We start from the raw sequence: 22055 nt of genomic DNA, 5'->3' as shown, positions 1-22055 counted from the left end.
CAGAGTTGGGTCATGTTGGTAGCTTCAATGACCCTGTCCAACCATCTTGTCCTTTGTTGTCCCCTTCTCCTCTTGCCTTCACATTTTTCCAACATCAGGGTCTTTTCCAGGGAGTCTTCTCTTCTCATGAGATGGCCACAGTATTGGAGCGCCAGCTTCAGGATCTCTCCTTCCAGTGAGCACTCAGAGTTCATTTCTTTCAAAATGGATAGGTTTGTTCTCTTCACAGTCCAAGGGACTCTCAAGAGTCTCCTCCAGCAACACAATTCAAAAGCATCAATTCTTCAGCGGTCAGCCTTCTTTATGGTCCAGCTCTCACTTCCATACATCGCCACTGGAAAAGCCATAGCTTTGACTATGCGGACCTTTGTTGGCAAGATGATGTATCTGCTTTTTAAGATGCTGTCTAGGTTTGTCATCGCTTTCCTCCCAAGAATCAGGCATCTTTTAATTTTGTGGCTGCTGTCATCATCTGCAGTGATCATGGAGCCCAAGAAAGAAAAACCTGTCACTGCCTCCATATCTTCCACTTCTATTTCCCAGGTGGTGATGGGACCAGGGGCCATGATCTTTTTTGATGTTGAGCTTCAGACCATTTTTTGTGCTCTCCTCTTTCACCTTCATTAAGAGGTTCTTTAATTCCTCCTCACTTTCTGCCATCAGAGTGGTATCATCTGCACATCTGAGGTTGTTGATATTTCTCCCGGCAATCTTAATTCCGGCTTGGGAGTCCTCCAGTCCGGCCTTTTGCCTGATGTATTCTGCATATAAGTTAAATAAGCAGGGAGACAATATACAGCCTTGTCATACTCCTTTCCCAATTTTGAATCAATTAGTTGTTCCATATTAGTTGTTCTAACTGTTGCTTACTGACCCACTTATAGATTTCTCAGGAGATAGATAAGTTGGTCAGGCAGTCCCATTTCTTTAAGGACTTGCCATAGTTTGCTGTGGTCCACACAGTCAGAGGCTTTTGCATAGTCAATGAAGCAGAAGTAGACGTTTTTCTGGAACTCTCTGGCTTTCTCCATAATCCAGTGCATGTTTGCAATTTGGTCTCGCGTTCCTCTGCCCCTTCAAAATCCAGCTTAAACTTCTGGGCGTTCTTGGTCCACATACTGCTGAAGCCTGCCTTGGAGGATTTTGAACATAACCTTGCTAGCGTGTAAAATGCATGCAATTGTATGGTAATTGGAGCATTCTTTGTCACTGCCCTTCTTTGGGATTGGAATGTAGATTGATGTTTTCCAATCCTCTGGCCACTGCTGAGTTTTCTAAACTTGCTGGCATATTGAGTGTAGTACCTCAAGAGCATCATCTTTTAAGATTTTAAATAGTTTGACTGGAACGCGATCACCTCCATTGGCCATGCTTTCTAAGGCCCACTTGACTTCACTCTCCAGGATGTCTGGCTCAAGGTCAGCAACCACATTATCTGGGTTGTCCGGGATATCCAAATCATTCTGATATAATACCTCTGTGTATTCTTGCCACCTCTTCTTGATGTCTTCTGCTTCTGTGAGGTCCCTACCATTTTTGTCTTTTATCATGTCCATCTTTGCACAAAGGTTCCTTTAATATCTCCAATTTTCTTGAACAGATCTCTGGTTTTTCCCTTTCTATTATTTTCCTTTATTTCTTTGCATTGTTCATTTAAGAAGGCCCTCTTGTCTCTCCTTGCTATTCTTTGGAAGTCTGCATTCAATTTTCTGTAACTTTCCCTATCTCACTTGCATTTTGTTTCCCTTCTCTTCTCTGCTACTTGTAAGGCCTCGTTGGACAGTCACTTTGCTTTCTTGCATTTCCTTTGGGATGCTTTTTATTGCTGCCTCCTGTACAATGTGAAGGAAAGCTACTCCAGCTATTTTATAATATATGGAGTGGATAAAAAGGGAAAACGGAAATTTTGAGCATCCTTTGCTCTTTCTGCAGAATGAGCAAATTAAGTTAGATCCACTACTCTTTAAAAAAAACCCAAAGAAAATCCAGAATATTTAACTGGGGAAAAGGCTTTAAAGAAAGGCTGCATAAAAGCTGTTTGGTATTAGTTTAATAAGAGACTTTTAGCATTTTTTTAAAAATATGGAGACTGCCATATTCATTATGCAGTAATTACCATATTAACAACATGAAAGGACAGTATTATAACAAAACATCATTTTAGATACAACTTAACAGGGACCACCTTCTAAGAAGTGTGATTTTTAAGTACCCTTTTTTTAGGACCACAATTTCCATGTCAACTGGTTACATATTTCTACTCTAGTCTTTAACAGCTACTTGTGAATAAACTGGAAAGAGTAGAGAGGAAATGTATTAATAACCATATTATGTTTCCAGGAACAGAGAAGAATTTCCCATATACAAGCACCACTGAAATGAAGTGCACCTGTACAAAATTTACAGGTGCACACTTTACGAGTTTTTGGCCAGATGGTTTCGACACAATGGCCAAAATCATGCTGTGTGGTTACACAGAAGGCACAACTTTTTTGTGGCAAATTACTGGCATATCTGTTGCATGCAGCATTGAATGACTCACCATCGAATGGATAATGTCTACAACGGTTTTTTTTAAAAACTAGCAATTCACATCTCAAGATGATGCTTTTTGCATAACTACGCAACAATTTTGACAACTCCCATGTTTCATATTCTACCATTGTGAGGTGTGTCAAATAAGAGTCAGTGATGGTGAGACACTTGCACAGCTGCATCAACAGAATGCATGTGAATCCATCTGCTCAGCTTTAATGCCTGAAGCGCCTATGGCCTTCTCTTGTTTATGAGAGTTTTTCCATATCAAAATACACCTTTTTTTTTTCTTTCTGCAAAATCGTGTCCCCTATGTTGAATTTACTGGATATGCTTGTGCTAGGTGCAGAATTCAACTGTACACAATGTTCCTACCTGGCACAAGCTTCCGTAAATCATCTGAGCAATCATACTGATCAAAAACTCTGGAAACAAAATACAAGCACCTAATAAGTATTAGGTTTTAAAAACTGAAGCACTGTTTATTTTTTTTCCAGTTTTCCACTTTAAGTAATTTCTGCTCTTACTACGTGACTAAAGATACTAAGTCATTATTGCTAGTTAACCAAACCAAATATTGTTTTAAAAAACTAAATCAAAGTAACTTTTACTGTTTGCTTATTATACATGGGCCTACATTGGTGTTAATTAAAATAGCACCTTTGTAACACACAAAACTAAAGCAAGCTTTACTGCTAACCCAGATGGAAAGAACAGGGCCTAAGTTGACTTTCAGGATTCCAAGCAGGCTTATCATGAGTGCCAATGGCCAAAATCCTGTTGCTTAGTGGAGTAAACTGCACTAAAGTAAACCCACTGAATCAATAAGGCTTGGTGAGTCACCTGCTCTGTAAGTTCCATTGATTCAAACAGATCTTCTCTAACTCTGGCTTACTTTAGCAGAGTAAGTCACAGAATAGGGCCACTTCAGTATATGAAACTTAGAGAGGAATTGATTCTGTGGCCCTATTCTAGTGCAATTTACTACATTAAGCAACAGGATTTGGGCTACTGTTATCTTGTTGGGCATGTCATCAATTAAAGAATTAAATATGACAGTGTTTATGAAGCTACTCTATTTAATTTTCTCCCATGAGCAGGCCTCCTCCAGTTTAGGTTGATAAGAGTCTATCACAAATATTAGGCAGAATATTACAAATAAAAGGAACTAGGAAGACTTGGATGTCTCCATCTCAAACTGGATGTGTTAGCTGATACTGAAATACTAATGGGTTACACTGGGGTAGGCAGTCTGTCCTTCTTCCCAGATGTTGTTGCTCTACAGCTCCCATCTCTGCTTCACTGTCAATCACTCAGGCTGGCACTGATGAGAGCTAGTGTTCAGCAATGTCTGAAGGTCAAAAGGCTGCCCACCCCTGGACAACACAGTTGCTGCAATTCCCATATTTTAAAATTCATTCAAATGGACTAGTCCTATTGCCACAGATACCCTGGGAAGTGTAAGGAGGTAATATTGGTGGAAATGCTTTTATCCTGGCACTTCAGCTCTCACTGTTTCTTCCTGCTATTTGTGGTAGGGGTATGAAAGGAACTAGTGTATTTTCCAGAATATCAGCCGTTGAAGTGCACAGAGATGTTATCTACCCACGATTCCTTCCATATGGATTACTGTACAGGGGAGATTTTTAAAGTTTGAAAACGGAGCATTACGATCATTTTGGTGCCAGGGATGAAAAATTTCTTAACCCAACATAAATAAATTCGACCTATTTATCCATCTCATAATCCTTTTCTCAGACTATAGCTAGTGCTGGTGTGTGCGCGCACGTGTGCACGAGTTCCATCATAGGCTTGCTCCATTTATTCTGCACAGACCCATGTCTCCACGGTCTTTCATTCTGGCATGCTGCAACCACGAGTTAATAAAATATAACCTTCATTTGAAAAGAGTCTCATTACAATGTTCGTTCTCCCCGAACAATCTCCTAAAGCCACAGATTTGGCTGGTGTTAGTGTGGGCCATGGTGGAGCTTGCACTTCTAGCCCCTCTGTAACAAGAAAACCTGGCAGCAAAATGAAGACTTCTGGACACATCTAGACATCCTGGATTAGCTCCTTTTGTAATATGCTGTTGCTGAATAACTAAAGGTCACAAGGCCTGGTTTCAATTCTATTTGGTTACAGTTAATGTCTCTCTAGAGAAAGCTAGAACATTGCATTCTCTACATTTCACTCCACTGCATTTCCTACCATGTAATTCTTTTGTCATCTCAAGTCTTATAATTATTTCACCATAAACAGCCACGGCGGTCTGAACCCAACATGAAACAGTTTTCTTTGTTTAGACCTCTCCCTGCGCCCTCATATTTGTCATATTGATTCAAATCTAGTCTGCATCAGAAAACAAAAGCTTTCAGATTGTGAAGTGACACGCTGTTTAAAGATGCTTGTTTTTACTGCAAGTTGTACACAACAGGTTGGCCGCATCCAGGATGAATGGCTTGCCCGTCAGTAAGGCCTCACACTCCAGGCAGGTAAAGTGTTGCTTGTGCCAGGTGAGACCTTCAACTTGCTGGTAGTCCTCAGAAAATATTATCTGTGGAAGTAAACAAGACCATTTATCATGCCATTTTCTTCACAAAGCTGGCCAATTTCATTATGACAACACAAAACAAAGCAACTGACAAGCCGAGCCACCTATAAAGCCAAGTAATGAACTCATCAGGACCATTAAGGGCTGCATGGCCAAGCTGTTCTTCAGAGAACACGGAAACATTTTGCTATGGGAGTCTGGGAGGACAATTTGGGTACAGAATGTCACTGTATTAAAATACATTTCAAACCAAAGGCAAAATGTATGTAAATGCTTCTGATGCAAGTAACTGAAATTTGCATACACTGAAAATTTAAACCACCGAGAATCAGTGTAGTGCAGTGGTCACAGGGCTGAACTATGACTTGGATAACTGACATTCTAATTCAAGCTCAATTGTGAACCTCACTGAGTACGGATAGACAACTCACTATTTGTCAGCCTGGCTTTTTGTGAGAATAAAGAAGGGAGAAGGATAGTACAACTGTACACTGCTATGAGCTCCCTGGAGAAAACATACATGGATGGATGGATGGATGGATGGATGGATGGATGGATGGATGGATGGATGGATGGATGGATGGATGGATGGAAGGAAGGAAGGAAGGAAGGAAGGAAGGAAGGAAGGAAGGAAGGAAGGAAGGAAGGAAGGAAGGAAGGAAGGAAGGAAGGCCTTGACATAAATTTTAATATGCTGAATCCTCCCTATCCATATGTAGCCAGACTTAAACAGAAATCTCCTTGAGCATTTGGGCCCCATGAAAACTACTTTCATTAACCTGTTCTGATACGTACTGCTTACTGGCAGTGAGTGTGTTCTTCATATCCACAGTCACAGAATATAGGAAAGTAATCATTTTACTCATGGCCCTAGCCTATTGCAACTCCTTAAATCTGGCAGGGTTGGGTTTTTTAAATAGTCACCCAAATTAAGATGGGGTTCAGCCTTTAGAAAGCTAGATATTGGTGAAAATGGGCTGCACAGCATAAAGAAACCCAGCTTCACCTCAGATCTGGGGAACAGTCAATCAAAAGGCATAAGATGGAATCAAGGTTCTCTGATGGTAAATAATTTCCATTAAAAAAAGGACTGTCCCAGTAGCTGCAATAAACATAAGGGAGAAAAATGGGCACCTTTTAAAGTCTATCTCAATCAGATCACACATAAACTATGCCAGGAAGGCCAGATACGAGCCTCGTATACCAACATTTCTTTGACAAACACAACTGCTTAGAACATCCCATAATTGCAGAAAAACTGCAGAAAAGAGATCCAAAACTGCAGCCATCATACCTCATCACAGGCCGCACAGCGTGGCCTTATGCTCTCACAGTAATGACGTCCACACCAGATGGAGCCATTCTTCCAGAAGTAGATCAGGTCAACGAGTGGTTCAGAGCACTTGCAGCATACGAAGCACGCGGGATGCCACTGGTGATCATAGCTGGCTCGGTCTGCGTATACCACAGGACACTCCATAGGCAGTGGGTGCTTGCAGAGGTTACAAAACTAGAGAGGAGAGAGCAAGCCCACAGTCAGTCACCAAGATGACATCCCTATCCAGTTCGTAGTCAAACATTTGCTCAATTCTCATTCAGGCCAGATTCTAACATATTACATCTCCAAAAAGAAACTCTTAAGACAGTGTCAGTATGCAAATATGCATTCATTCATTCATTCATTCAATTTGTATCCAACTCCCGTTAGTGTCACAGCACTACTCTGGGTGGGTTACAATTCGTAAAACAGAAAACAAAAATAAAAACAGAAATTTTAAAACTAATAGCAATAACCCTTACAAAACCCCAAAAACAGACGGCACCGACTAATCCCAGAGCAGATGGAGGAAAAGGGGGGAGGGAAGAAGAGGAGGGGAAAGAAGAAAAAGGGGGAAGACGGTCAGCAGGGGTTGGTGTGGAAAGACTCCCTCTTTAATTGCTTCCTAAAAGCCCACAGGGAGGGGACTAGGCGAAGCTCCTCCAGAAGCTGGTTCTATAAAGTTGGAGTCACTGCAAAGAAGGTCCTATCTCTCGTAAACACATACAATAACATAAAAATGTAAATCAGTACCACTTTATTGGAGCATCCCGTGCTCTGCCGGCAGCATGGAAATCCCATATTAAGAATGCAAATCTTTATTGTATGTCATTTGCACGTTTCAGAACAAAAAGTGTGAAAGGTTCATGAGAGTTTTTGCGCACTCTTTGCATAAAACAGGGCTTTTTTTTGAGAGAAAACAAATCACATAACTGTTTTTTGTAAAAAAAAACACCTTATATTTTCTGAAAAAATACAGGGGTGGGTTTTGTTCGTTTCTTTAAGCCACTGCTGACCAAAAGAGAGAGAGAGAGATGGTCCTGATATTTTCATGCTAGCACATAAATAGAAAACTCTGCTGTGGTTGGCACTTTTCTTCAACGGTGTGTCTTGATGTATCACAACACTGTTAATAATAATTTATTGGAAAATCCTGCCAGCATCTGTTACATTCTTATCCTACACTGGCACAAGAATGACATAAGCAGTGACCTGGATATGAATCTGAAACCTGTTGCTCTCCAAATGTTGGGATCTGAGTCCCATAATCCTCACGGATAAGGGTCAGAAAGAGTGTGAGCTGCAGAAGAACTACAGTGAGAAGGCATCATGTTCCCCATCTCAAGCAACAGCAGAACAATCACAGCAACAGAGACCATGTCAAGCAACTCCCAGGGAGGAGGACAAAACAATGGCCTGCTTTAAGGTGATTTACAAATGATAGTTAGGACTACCACATTGTCGTAAGTCAGAGACCCAACACATACACACACATACCAGAATATGGACTACAATCACACATTCCTCCCATCGTTTTCTTGTTAATGCATCACAGAGATGCATTTTTAAGATGCATTAACAGCTCTCACACAGAAGGCTTTCTAGCTAAAAGCATTTCTTGTGAAATCACCTCCAATTTATATTGGATTTAGCCATAGGGGGACGTAAATGGATGGCTCTTTTTAAAACTACCTCCTTGGGAGCAATACTGAAGTTTGAACAAACAGCCAGAACATCTTGTGAAGTCAGATGCTGCTACAACAATAGAATAAATGGCAACAGAAAAGGATTCAACCTGCAAGAAGATACATAGTTTCTATAATCTTCTTTGAAAATGGCAGATTCTTTTTCTTGTCAAGTTACTTTCAGGGTAGACATTTGTACTTAAAGCAGTATAAAGAGAAGTTTGTTGTAGACTAGACAACTTGCATGATGCCCATATGAACGGTTTCACCTCATTTCAGTAGGGCTTATGGCAGTAAGTATGTTGTGTCATGGGGATATTTTTGTGTATATTTTAGGTCCATTTTTATTTTATACCACTACTTATTCTATGACCCAATCCATTCCACAATGGAATGCTTCGGAAAGAAGGAATCAGAGAGATATAAAGGGACCATTCAAATGCCATGTCACATATCGTCCGTTCGTTGGTTTAGCCGCTCAGTCATGTCTGACTCTTCGTGACCCCATGGACCAGAGCACGCCAGGCCCTCCTATCTTCCACTGCCTCCCGGAGTTGTGTCAAATTCATGTTGGTAGCTTATGTCACATATCAGCTAGAATATTTTAGGCTGCATTATTGGAAGTCTAGTCTCCAAATCCCATGAGGTACTAGTTCCCCTCTATTCAGCACTGGTGTTAGTCCTCATCCTGACTATTGTGTCCAATTCTGGGACACTATGCTTTAAGAAGGATGCCAACAACCTGGAACAAGCTCAGAGGTCAGCAACAAAGATGATCAGGGGACTGCAAACCAAGCCCTGTGGTGAAAGACAGAAATAACTGGGCATGTTTGACCTTGAGAAAGGAAGACTGAGGGGAGATATGACAGCACTTTTCAAATACATGAAAGGTAGTCATACAGAGGAGGGCCAGGATCTATTATCAATCATCTCAAAGTACAGGACACATCATAATGGGGTTAAGTTACAGGAACCCAGATTTTGGTTGAATATCAGGAAAAATTCTTGTTAGAGCAGTACAACAATGGAAGCAATTACCTAGGGACATGGTAAGCACTCCAATGCTGGACATATTGAAGAGAAAGGTAGACAATCATCTATCAAATCTGCTTTGATTTGGATTCCTGAACTGAGCAGGAGGTTGGACTTGACGGCATCATAAGCCCCTTCCAACCCAATTACTCTGATTTTATGGCCATGGATATTGTGAAGCCAGGTAGAAAGACGATAAGGCTCAGTCAAAAGAAACTGCCAGCTATCCAAACTCTACAGAAAACGCTGTGCCTGGAACCATCTTTAGCCACTGTGGAAGCATACTTTCAGCATATCACATGCCAATAAATCTTTCCTTCAATAATATTTACCTATTTTTTTTATTTCAGTGGAAATAAAAATAAACAGATTTCCCATAGACTTCACTCTGTACCGCAAGCACAGACACACCACCCTTTTCTTCTGGAGTTAAACTGAGGAAAAAGTGGAATGTTTTTGTGGAATATTTTTCTTGGAGCCCAAGCCAAGTCTTTCCAAGACAAATGAAAAGGAGGGCTCAGAAAAGCAAGGTTACTTAGCACATGGAATTCTTTAAACAGTCTGAAGACCACCCTTTTTAGCAAATCTTCTTTTGCTAGTCTTTTCCTTTGCACTCACACGCTATGCAGCTTGAGGTTTTTGCCTCAACCGCAATCCTAAAGCACAGCAGATCAAGAAAGAGAAATATTTGCCTGGATGTGGAGAGATGTGTCTGCTTTGCCTAAAAGTGAGGTAATATCCAAGAATTAACTGCTGTTGTAGGAGGCTTCAGAATAGCCTCCATGCAGGATTCATCAAGTCTCAACATTGATATATTTCCAGCAGAACTACATAGTGAATGTGCGAATAGGTGCTGGATAATGAGCAATCTATAGCAATAGAAGTGAGAGTAGATCTATGAGATCAGACCAGAAATGTATCTAGTCCATAAATCCTGCTTCTGAAGATGGACAGCAAGGTACCTCTGGGAAGTCCAGGAGTAAGACCTGAAGGCAAAAGCTATTGCTATCCATTGCCATCCAGCAACTGGCATTACACTGAAACACACCCTAAATATAGCCTTTATTCTGCTACAGAAGAAAGTCAGAAGGTGGAAGGCTGAGATCTTTACACCCACTTGCTTGACGGTGGGTCCACTGACATCAATGGGGCTTACTTTTGATTAGATGTGCCACGGGATTACAGTTTTAGGTCATTTTTATTCCAATGCCCCTTTTTCAAAACCTGGAACTATTATCAATGTTCACTTTGTTAGGTTGTAGAAAAAGAAGTCCTTTTGGCTGAACAAGAATCAGCACTTTATGTTTTGTGTTTACTGGGCTGCTGTCAGCTTAATGAAATACAGTACACTGAAACAGACACTAACTTTGCTTAGTAACATAGCACTGCATGGAAAGCATGAAGGGTTTTTTTTTAAACCCCTATTCAACTTCCTCTTTATAGACCCAATTTTCCTTTTAAGAAAGCCTAGATAAAGCAGACAGAACAGAAGTCAATATTCTTCCATTGCACGGGAAACTTCCTGAGTATAATCTTGAGGTTATGTGTTTAATTTGGTGTTCTCTATTTTATTTATTTATTTTACTTATTATGTCCTCTATTTATCGGACCACTCAGTCAGCTAACAATGCAATAGGATATTATCTAGAGGGTTGTCAAGTTAGTTAGTTTGCTGCAGCACAAAATAACAAAGAGTTTTGGGGTACCTTAAAGATAAAATACATTTTATTTTCTCACAAACCTTTGTGGATTGTAGCCCACTTCTTCAAATGCACGGAATAGTCACAGTTACAGCCTGAATGACATCTTAAAGTCACCTTTAAGATGACAGAGATCAAGACTTCCTGCCAAACTGTCAGTGACTCTTAATGACTACTGATGATCAATTAAACAGGAAAAGTGCAGCCACAAAAATCAAAAGACTGAAACCTGGAAGGGCAGCTATGGATTTTTTAAAAAAAGGGTCCTTAAATATAAGGATATTTAATTGGATTGAACGCCAACTGAACCCTGGATAGCCTGGCCCTTTAAATTCTGGGCAAACCTCAAAAAACTTTGGGATCTTCAGAAGCCATGAAAAGTAAGGTGACTGCAGTTCTACACATCTCTAAATAACTAGAGCTTTCAGGAGCATGACTGGAAACTTCATCCTAGGAATCAAGACATATCCAAAATAACTAGAAAAGGGAGTGAGAGAAAGGAGGAATTAGGACATGAACTACCCAATGGGAGTAAATTGACTTCACTATTTTCACTATTTTCCTGTTATATTTGTTGTTCTCTTAAGGAGCTAGAAATACAAATTTACAGCATTAAACCTAGACTAATACAGCTGCTGAAAATCAGGATGGTGTAGTGGACAGAGCATTGGACTGGGACCCCTTCACCACTCGACCATGGAAACTCAAGGGAACATGTGTGAAGCAATGGGAAACCACTCCCTAATGTACATAGACGACCTTACTAGAGGTTCTATAAGGTGGAAATGACTCAGTTGCATCCAACAAGTATATCTAACACTAACAATATATAAAGACCATTTGTAGGGGCACCATTTTACTCATCTACAGAAATGTAACTTTGTTTTTTTTCAGATGCAAAAGCCTTCAGTGGAATTATACAGAGCCGTCTCAGAGTGTATGAACGTCTGGATCATCTGCACAAATAGAGCTTATGTAATTATTATTGTTATTATTTAAAAAGAACGTTTTCCATTGGTAAAAAAAAACTTTACATTCTTCCAGAAAATAAACACCACCAAGATGCGTTTGGAGCAATGAACTTGCAATCCAAATAAACTTTCCCAAGTCAAGGTGGTATTCATGAAGGCAGCCAGTGGAAACCGTTGCTTTCAGTTAGTAAGCAGAAGAGAGGAGGAGAAAAACACACCAATCGCTCCCCAGACTAGCCACTGCCGAAGTGAAGGGCAAAATGCCTTCTCCACCGCAGACTTTTAGGCCAACAGGGGAAAAAGAAAATCCTATTTAAGATGAAAAGGGCTAAGCGCTGAACTCACATGCTGTCCAACATCTACTCCCAGAGATTTTTCACTCCTAGAGCTTAGGAAAAGAGAAAATTCCCAACCTTTTTTGAGCTACACTGCCTAGAACGCCCCAGCCAGCACAGGAATCAAACTACAGCTCCCAAAATCCTTTAGCCACCATGCTGGCTGGGAAATTTGGGGGAGTTGTAGTCCAAAAACATTTGCAAGTTCTATTCACTTATCACCTCTGCTCTCACTTCTCCTAAACCTTATCTTTTTACTCCGCTCACATTTGCTCTATCTTGGCTCTAAACATGCCTCCCCCTCAGAAGCTGTAAGAAATGTAAGAATTATAGAATTGCCACTATTTAAGCTCTGGATCCAGTGTTTCTCATGGATCAAAGGACTACAATTCCCTGGATTACTTGGGAGTTTGCACTGAAAATATTATAGCCAAAATTTCATTCATGCTATTAGAGTTTAAATGCAGGAACAAGTCTCAACTAGAGAAGATCTTCTGAATCATTTGTTGATTGGTAAGTAAACACATTTGTAAATGTCTTTGATTCAACAGATCTTGAAATTAAGTAGTTGGATTTATACCCGAAACTGATATGGCCAACACAGGAACAATACATAAAAGTATGTTCTGTTTCCCCCCATGCATTTGCCTACAGCTATGTGTCCTACTCGTATAATGCAGGGAGTATTTTAATGATTAAATACATAGTACCAATGGTTGTTGTGAGTTTTTCAGGTTCTTTGGCCATGTTCTGAAGGTTGTTCTTCCTGATGTTTCGCCAGTCTCTGTGGCCGGCATCTTCAGAACATGGCCAAAGAATTGTCATACCTATATCATCACCTGCACCTTGAATTCAGGCTGTAAGCCTATTGGTAGCCAGTGCCCACAACAACCATCAGATAGTACCAACATTAACTTTCTGACTTGACTACTAGAACTACTCTGAAGGCTTCAATGAGTTCAATAGGTAGCAATTGGACTGCTGAAAGAAACTTCTAGAGAGATTGTACTGGCTAGCAATAGGCTTACAGCCTGAATTCAAGATGCCGGTGATGATATAAGTATGACAGTTCTTGACAGCGTGAGACCTGGATACTTGAAGGGCCATCTCTCCCTGAATATACAGCACTGATATCTGCTGGAGGGTACCTGTTGCATGCAGCATCAGTGGAAGAAATATATGACAGGGAGATGTGGGCAGTGTTTTTCTGTGCTGTGGCACCCAACTGTGAAATGCTCAACACTGATGACCCAACCGGCATCAACGCTGATATTATTTCAGTGACAAGCTAAAATATGGATGTTGACCAAAGCTTCTAGGGTTCAACCTTCTTGGCTTGAATACGTTGTGGAGCCCAGTGTTAAGTGTCCACTTTTAAATGATTTTAAATCACTAACCATTTTTTAAAATGTTTAAAATTGCTTTTTGTTGTTGTAGTTTGCCATGGGTTTTTGTGATATAAAAATAGGATATAAATATTCCACATAACTGTTTTTTTTAATAAAAATTGTATTGTTTTCCAAAGCCCCACCTGAAATGTTTGCATCCTTACCAGTTCCTGCCCTTTGGATGCTTCCCCCAGCGTTCCATTTGTCGAAACGGCTTCCTCCCTTACAGGAACATTTTTGTCAGGTTGCTTGCCATCGTCTTTGGTGGTTCCCCCTTGACCAGGCAGTGCAACTTCCCCAACACCAAGTACTTCATTTTTATATTTCTTTACAAAGTCTTCCATCAACTTGACTTCACTCTCCAAAAGACCTCGGCAACTAGATGGGTCCTGGTCATAGATGGGAAGTTGTCTCATCAACCTCCTGCGACGATAATAAGCTCCTTCTGTTCCAGCCACAGGTTGCATTTCTTTAGAAATCATTTCCATATACTGGGTAGCCTGGTGGATAGAGAAGAAATAGGTGGGGATGGAATCATACACAGCACACAGCTGCAACAAGCAAACAAAGAACAAGCCAAACACAAATGCTTTCAAACATCCATTTTAACGGAATAGGCATCTGTATGGTCCAGCTTATTCTTCATCTGATACATTGCACTCACTAGAACAGATATTTCTGATCTTTGGGGCTTTTCCCCTGCATTTGAATGCAAGGGCACCGCACTTGCCAACAATAAGGACCTGTTCTCCAGGTCTTCACCTTCAGGCTCCCCACAAAAATGTACCATATTTTTTTCCTCCATAAGACACACCTGACCTTAAGACGCACCTAATTTTTAGAGGAGAAACACAGGGAAAATATATTCTGAACCAAGTAGTGGAATAAAATATTTAATAAACTGTAACAGAATAACATTTGAACCATGTAAAGTGAACAGCAATCAAGAGTGGCATTAATATAAACCATTATGAGCCAGTGATAAGACCTATATTTTACATTTCCTTTCATCCACCTCCTCGCCATGCTTATAGAAATGTCTCAATGGCAGATGAGATTGTTGCGCAACTTTGCCCAGCTACAGCTCAAGCCTATATTAAGTTAGAAATGGTTTGTCTGATTTGGCACTGCATTGAGAGGTCCCTTTTAGTTGTGTGGAGGATAAATAGTGGAATTAAACTATTTAACAGCTGGTTTTCCTTATTTACTTAGGTTATGCAAAAGAACAGCAACACAAAGCTTAACCTGATCTCATTCACCAGCAGTAGCACATGCTCAGCATAAGACCAAATCTCAATTTTCTGACATAATTGAACGTTCATAGCATGCAAGGCACAACAGGTTAGGCCACGCAAAGCCATGAACAATGTTCTTGATGAGCCAAAAAAACTGAATACAAACTATAGTAGCTGAAATCAGGAAGCAGGTACTGTAATCCAGTTAGAAGTCACGAGGTACAGTTAGTTTCCTTGCTGCAACACCCTTTGGAAATACATTCTCTATTAGATGCCCAGAACTAGTTGAAAAGTTTGCAAGTTGAATCCAAATTTCCCATAGAAATGCATTGAAAATTAATTAATGCATTTTTATGGGGGGGGGAGGTCAGAAACTTTAAAAAACTTAAAAGAAAGTCACTTACCAGGTACTGTAGACTGAGCCTTGCTCTTCACAGTGCCTTGGTAGAGCCCAGAACAGCCAAAAAAGAGCACTAAACAGCTAAAAGCCAGCAGGCAGCCAGCAGACGTCAGCCTTTTTGTGCTCTTCTCGCTCCTGCTCCTGCTCCTTTCCCCTCCCCTCTCCCCACCTAACAGCTGATCGGAACTGGTCTGAAAGGCTTTGCAGGCAGCTTTTAAAGCAAGTTCCCCTATGCATGTTTCTACACAAGCAGGTTTCAACTCAAATGGAGCACCTTTCCCCCCAAGCACAGTTTAACCCAAAACAAGCAGCTTTTAAAGTAAAACAAGCAGCTTTTTAAGGCAAGCATGCACGTTTGTACACAAGCAGGTTTCAACTCAAAGGGAGCACCTTTTCACCCAAGCACTAACCCCAAACAAACAGTTTTTAAACTAAATTTTACATTTTAAAACGACAATACCAGGCAGTCCCAGGTCTCTCTTCCAGCTCTCTTAACTGCTTGGACTAGCAAGGAAGCAGACAAGCAGCATCTTCACTAACTGAAAGTTTGAATTTCCCTGCTTTCCCTGCCTTCCCCACATATTAGGTATGCTAATATCTGTGCACTGGAGGATTGTGGGAGGAATATCCAGCCCCTAATGGGAGTCCTGTGGGGCACCCCAAAACACTGAGTAGTTCTCTTGGCCTCTTTTGGGACTTGGGCTGTGCAGCCCTGTTCTGATCAGGAGGTGCAGCCAGGGGGTCACCATGCCTTTAGGGGACAGGGCACAGAAAGGGATAGGAGGTTCAGAGGCCATTTCAACTAATACCTAGCAGGGAAATACCATGATTATCAAAGTGGTTTTCCCAGGGTGAGGCTCATCTATTGTACTTTGGATGTGCTGACCCCTGTGATTTCCCCAAATATGGGAAAATCAACTGCCTAGGTGGGGGACCGTGTTTCCCCCTGGTTTTTCTAGAATTACTTTTTCCCCTTTTGTCCTTGGTTGTTTTTACTGCCTGTTGGCCTTGCTGGTTTTCCAGGTGGGCTCTAGGAAGCAGATCTTAGAAAGCCAGCAATGCAGAATGGTAAGGTCCAAACAGCAAGCCGTCTCTGGTGCTAGTTCAGAGGCCTCCCGGCATGGCAGTGGGGGGGGGGGGCTTCTGGGTGGTGGTGGTTGAACTCCTTTTTTACTGTATTTGTTCCATAAGACGCACATACTTTCTCCCCCACTATTTGGGGGGGAAGTGTGTCTTATGGAGCAAAAAATACGGTAGTTCTTATGCAGCCTGGCTTCACCCACACTTCAGCTGAAAGCATCCTCTTATTACACATTACGTACCTCTTGCAGCAGCAACTGCAGGATAATGTTAAATAATATTGATGGTGTAGGTTTTTCGGGCTGTTTGGCCGCGTTATGGAGGTTTTTCTTCCTAACCTTTCACCAGTCTCTGTGGCTGGCGAGGACAGGAGTTAGAACTCTGTGTTCCTGTGTTCTAACTCCTGTTCTTTGAAGATGCTGGCCACAAAGACTGGTGAAACCTTAGGAAGAAAAACCTCCAGAACACAGCCAAACAGCCCAAAAAACCTACAACAACCATCAGATCCCGGCCGTGAAAGCTTTTGAGAATACATTAAGTAATATTGTTGCAAATCTGAGTGATGGACATGAGAGGATTAACCTAGATGGCCAGATCAATATTGCTGCATCCTTTGTTAAATAGACAACCATGGGAACTGATTTGTTAGCCAAGTAGTTAGCTAAAAGTGATTTTTACCAAAGCTTTTGGGGGTCAAAGAACTTGGGCTTTTAAACTGCAAGATTCCATTATTATGTATTTATTGTTCTAAAGTATCCACACCGTGTAGTGGGGTCTTGACTTAAGAACGGCTTGAGTTAAGAACATTCTGACTTAAGAACCACTCTCATAGGAAAATATTGACTTGACTTACATACTTAGATTTGAGTTAAGAACTGAAAAAAACCACGTGGGAGGCAGGGAAAGTGCAAAATGTGAACTTTCAGTTAACTGTTGGCCAGTGAAAAGGGTGCCTGTCTGCATCCTCACTCCTCCCAGCGTTTAGAGAGTGGATTGGGAGACAGTCTTCGGTCTGCCTGGTACTTGTACTGCCTGGACTGTATTTTCCCTGCCTTCCCTGAACCTTTCTTGACCTAAGAAAAAAAGAAACAAAATATCCCCCTCTAGTGGTTGAAGGCAGAATAGCAGCTTCCCATTAGTTTCTATGGACAGAGCAGATACGGATCAAATGGTTTTCAATGCATTCCTATGGGAAATGCAGATTTGACCTGAGAACTTTTTGACTTGAGAACCGCCTTCCAATACGGATTAAGTTCTCAAGTCAAGACCCCACTGTATATGGTTTTGACTTGCTCTGAATCTCTTTTAAATTCATTTCTTTCCTATGTTTCATCCGGAGGTCTTGTGATCTAGGGGAGTATATATTTTAATATATAATGACAGTAAATATTTATTTCTAGATATATTGCCAGTGTTTTAGTGTTCTGTCTGTTTTCATAGAGATCTGATGAAGGAAGCAAGGACTTTGGCTATCTATTAGAAAGTTTAGACTGCACTTTTCAACCCAAGGACTTTCTCACCATTTGGGAGATGCAAGCTGAATGACAATTTTCCCTAAGCAGAACTTAAATGGGTAACAACAACCTAAGATTCTTTTTGTTCCTCACGACCCATGACAACGTTACCTAGCTTCTGCAAGACAGCAATTATCATAGTTCTGTCTCGTCCCTGGTCCCAATTTGCTTGACCAGATTCTGGAAAATTACTTTGTAGAAGCAATGGAATTCATTAACACCCCCCTCCCTGTTAAAATGGGAAGGCGACTTCGGGGCTGAAATACAGTTGGTGTCTCTATGCCCGGAGGAGAATGATGACTAGAGATGGGCACGAGCCAGAAAAACAATGAACTGGGGTGGTTTGTGGTTCCCGGCTACCCACGAACCAAGAACCACACCTAAACCCTGGAAAAATGAACTGCTGTATGGTTCACTTTCCCGAGGGGGGAGGCAAACCCAATGCCTCCACTCCCTGACCCCTCCCACCCTACCTGGTTGTGCCACCTTCGCCTCTTCCTCTTTGGCCTCTGTCATCTTCAAAAACAGCGGCTCAGCTGACAGGTGGGTGTACGCACAGACAGCTGGCCCGGTCCCTGGAAGGGAAGCCAGGCTGCTGTCTCTGAAGATGTTGGCGGGGGATGAGGAAAAAGAGGTGGCATAACTCTGCGAAAGGTTTTTGGCCATTTGGTTGCTATTTTCCCATTACCTTTTCATTAACCAACCACTCTAGCCGCCTAGAGTGGTCAATATGACCAGATAGGCGGGGTATAAATGGAATGAATGAATGAATGAATGAATGAATAAATAAATAAATAAACTGCCTTTAGAATTAATAAGAAACTGGCAAAAAAAAAAAAAAAGAAACATGCCGATCAGTTTCTTAAATGCCCTTTAAAAATGTCAGATATGTTAGACCAAAAAAAGAGAGCATATTCACACTCATGTTAATTCTGTATTAAAATACTCTCTTGTTATTTTTTTTTTTAAAAAACAGGTAATTCATTAGGTTCAAGGTCTTGTGTTTGACGTTCCAGAAATGTAGCAGGTTAAATGTGCCAGTGCAGCTCAGGTATTGCCAAAAATTAAAGGCTTCAACCAGAACACCGGTCTCTCTCATCTTTGGCACATCCTTTGTGTTTGCTCTTGTTATGTGCTGTCAAACCATTTCTGAATCAACTTAATTTTCTTCTTGTCTGCTTTCTTCGCTGTCCAACTCCTAGACTGTGTCTCCAGCGGCTCATCCTTACACTTACTCCGTGTGTCTAGCAAACATTAAGTACGTGCTTGAAGACACATGCTTCCCATTTATGAAAGGTTTCATTCAAGCGGCTGCCAACATTTAGTTGGCTAAAGGCCATTAAAAGGCAAGCTTGCTGTTACAGTTACCCGCCAGCCACTATGCCTTATAAACTGACATGTAGCAGCGCACAAACAACGCTTGGACAAGATGTTAGTGGAGGTTATTTAATGCTTAAAGGGAAGTTTTCAAAACAACAACAACATTGGGTGGTAGGTGTCTGTAATGTTTTTCACTTCTGTTTCTAATATGATGACACTTAACCCAAAGGAGTCAACGCTAATCAGTGATTTCCCGACCTTGTACCTTCAGTGCTTTCTTCCTTCTGTTCTTCTTCCTCAACAGAGGGAAGGTCTTGCAGCAAAAGATTGTTACTAGCCCTGCTGGGCAGTGAGCAAGCTATTTTATTCCTCAAAGCCTACTGTTCAATGCTAGTAAAAGGAGAAAAAGGCTGAGAAAAAGCTCCTCTCTTGATTTGGATCCTGTTTTGCAAATCCCGTGAGAGCAGTTTGTTAGTAATCAGCTTGATGTTGCTTATTTTTTAAAAAATCCATAGCTGGAATACAAGCTTCTCTCCTACTAAATTAACATTTGTCAGCACTGTTAATTTCTTCGTAAAACAGAACTCGGGAGGAATAGATGTCTTCCCCACTTGGAATGTGGATTTTTCACCATCCGCTACAGTTATTTCAAAAGACCAGCTTCTAGATGCATTCCATTTATTTCCAACTTGGTCAGCAGTTGTCTAATGAACTTTTAAAAGGCACAAGTTCTTTTTTCTTTTTTACTCCATACCCTAGGTGAGGTGAATTAACTGGAAAAAAATACGCAACACAAGCCACCACACTATAAGTAGAAGACCTGTTCACTTTTAACTAGACCTTTTAACTACAGTTACATAAGCAGTATCAGTTGTGGAATAACTGAGAATGAGACCTCTTGAGATGGAGTAGGTGCAGTGTTTATTCACTACAATGATTAAGCCTGGCACAGGACAGTCTACTTCATTGCATTAAATTAGGTCTAAGCAAACACTGGCAAAAAACATTGGACAATTAAGATATGCTGCCCAGTCATGTATTTCATCTGGAACTCTGCAGACTATATGTTGGCAGGCTGCTAAGCAAAAGAGTATAATTTTACCTCATGAACACTATATTAATTAATTAAGTACCTTTCTATACCATGCCCTGTTCCCAGGTTGTCCAAGGAATCTTCCATTTTGCAACTTTATTCCAGAGGTGCACATGCAATCTGTTTCAGCATAAGCAGGCAGGTAAAGTTTGAGCAATCATGAAGGGCCTACTTCCACATCCCACTGGCCTTCCATATGTCCTTGTCAAGGCTATCTGGTGGTGGACATGTGATGGATCATTTCCCTCAGGCACTACTCAGGACTGAATGCTCCACTGGGGCTGGGAAACAAAGGAGACCCAGAGAGGCAGAAAGAAGAGAAAAGCAGGAAAACATGTGCCAGGAGAATCTCCCACAGATGGAGGACATAAAGGATGGAGGGAAAGAGTTGGGAACAGTTGGCAGGAAGGAGGAGAAAGAGACCACAGTGGAAGATTGGAGAGATGCCATGAAGTGGGAGCAGGGACAACCTGGACCATGTCACTAGTATCCAGAGGCAGCCTCTCTTAGTTTCCTTCCTTCCTTCCTACTGACTGAGAGGGCCCACCAAAGAGGACTCTGAGGAGCCTGACAAAGCAGAGAGCAAGCTGAGAGTTGCTCCTGAAATTAAAAGGAAAGGTCGGGTTGAGTGGGTGTTATTTACACCACAGACAGCATTTCAAATACACTAGTTGGCAAAGGACATTAGAGAAGGGAGGCTGAACGTCTGCGAGCCTTGACTGTGGTTTGGACTGTATGGGTGAGAGATGTGGTGAAGTTAATGAACTCTCCTCCAAGGGTCTGGAAAGAAACTGTGTACTTATGCTAATTCCCCAATGAATGACTTGAAGTTACAAATGCTTAGATCATGTAAATGTCACTAAAAATCTTACAATTATGGAAAGTTGCTGGCAAAACTTAAATCATGTCATAATTACATTTCGAGGCTGCAGGAACATACAGGAGCAGACATTCTAGAAATGCAGGAGCTTATAGTCTTAAACGGCACAATTTAAAAAAAACACTGTTTTCAATATCGAAATCAAAAATATATTACTTAGCCCTTTAACATATGCAGACATGCATGAAAAATATTGGGGTTTCTCACCCAAGCCACTGCCATTTGCATGTATGGAAGAAAATTTATGATTTCCTTGTTTCTCTGTGTTGTCAGCTTTTGCTATGTCTCCTGCCTGCTTCATTCTTCTTGGTTTGGTGCCATCTTACATGTATACTTGATACAGTGGTGTCCCGCTTGACGATTACCTCATTAGATGAGGAAATTGCTTAACGATGAGTATTTTGTGATTGCTATAGCAATCGCAAAACGATGTCTGTATGAGTTTTTTTGTTTAACGATGATCGGTTCTCTGCTTCGGGAACTGATTTTTCACTTAACGACAATCAAAGCAGCTGATTGTCGGGTCTTCAAAATGGCCGCCCGCTGTGCAAAATGGCTCCCTGCTGTGTTTTAGGATGTCTTCCTCGCTATACAGGCACCGGAAAATGGCCACCCTATGGAGGATCTTCATTGGACGCTGAGGTATTTCACCCATTGGAACGCATTGAGCTGTTCTCAATGCGTTTAAATGGGCTTTTTACTATCACTTGACAACAATTTCGTTCTACAGCGATTTTGCTGGAACGGATTATCCTCGTCAAGCAAGGCACCACTGTACAATCTGAATGTTTTGACTTAGGCAAACAAACAAACAGATACCCACTCTTTCAGCTGACTTTAGGACTAAGAATTATTTCAGTGTGAGCTTTTTGAAATTGTGACTTACAGAACAAAATGCAGCCTGGAAGCACCAGTAAGAGCCACACAAAAAGACCAAGACCGAGTATATGTTTCAAAGGCCACTTACAGGACAAGAGTCAGTAATAGAACCTAACAAAATAAAATTATCCCAGTA

The 22055-nt window shown here is 41.2% G+C and overlaps 1 protein-coding gene and 1 pseudogene across 3 annotated transcripts in view; one reads left to right on the top strand and one right to left on the bottom strand.

The window, feature by feature from the left end:
- Positions 1 to 2033: 2033 nt before the first annotated feature.
- Positions 2034 to 22055, bottom strand: part of LMCD1 (LIM and cysteine rich domains 1) — a 76076-nt gene continuing 56054 nt past the window's right edge. For all 3 annotated transcript variants that reach the window (XM_020791417.3, XM_072989478.2, XM_072989479.2), the window contains 3 exons: positions 13683 to 14018; positions 6384 to 6599; positions 2034 to 5092 (listed from right to left, as the gene is read on the bottom strand). In XM_020791417.3, the coding sequence (XP_020647076.2) occupies positions 4934 to 5092; positions 6384 to 6599; positions 13683 to 14018 (711 nt within the window). In that variant the 3' untranslated portion in view covers positions 2034 to 4933. The remainder of the gene's footprint in view (positions 5093 to 6383; positions 6600 to 13682; positions 14019 to 22055) is intronic.
- Positions 15955 to 16101, top strand: LOC140705097 (U1 spliceosomal RNA; annotated as a pseudogene).

Source organism: Pogona vitticeps, chromosome 2 (genome assembly GCF_051106095.1).
Source record: "Pogona vitticeps strain Pit_001003342236 chromosome 2, PviZW2.1, whole genome shotgun sequence".
Taxonomy (NCBI): domain Eukaryota; kingdom Metazoa; phylum Chordata; class Lepidosauria; order Squamata; family Agamidae; genus Pogona; species Pogona vitticeps.
The sequence above is the reverse complement of the archived record's forward strand: the minus strand, read 5'-3'. Positions and strand labels throughout refer to the sequence as shown.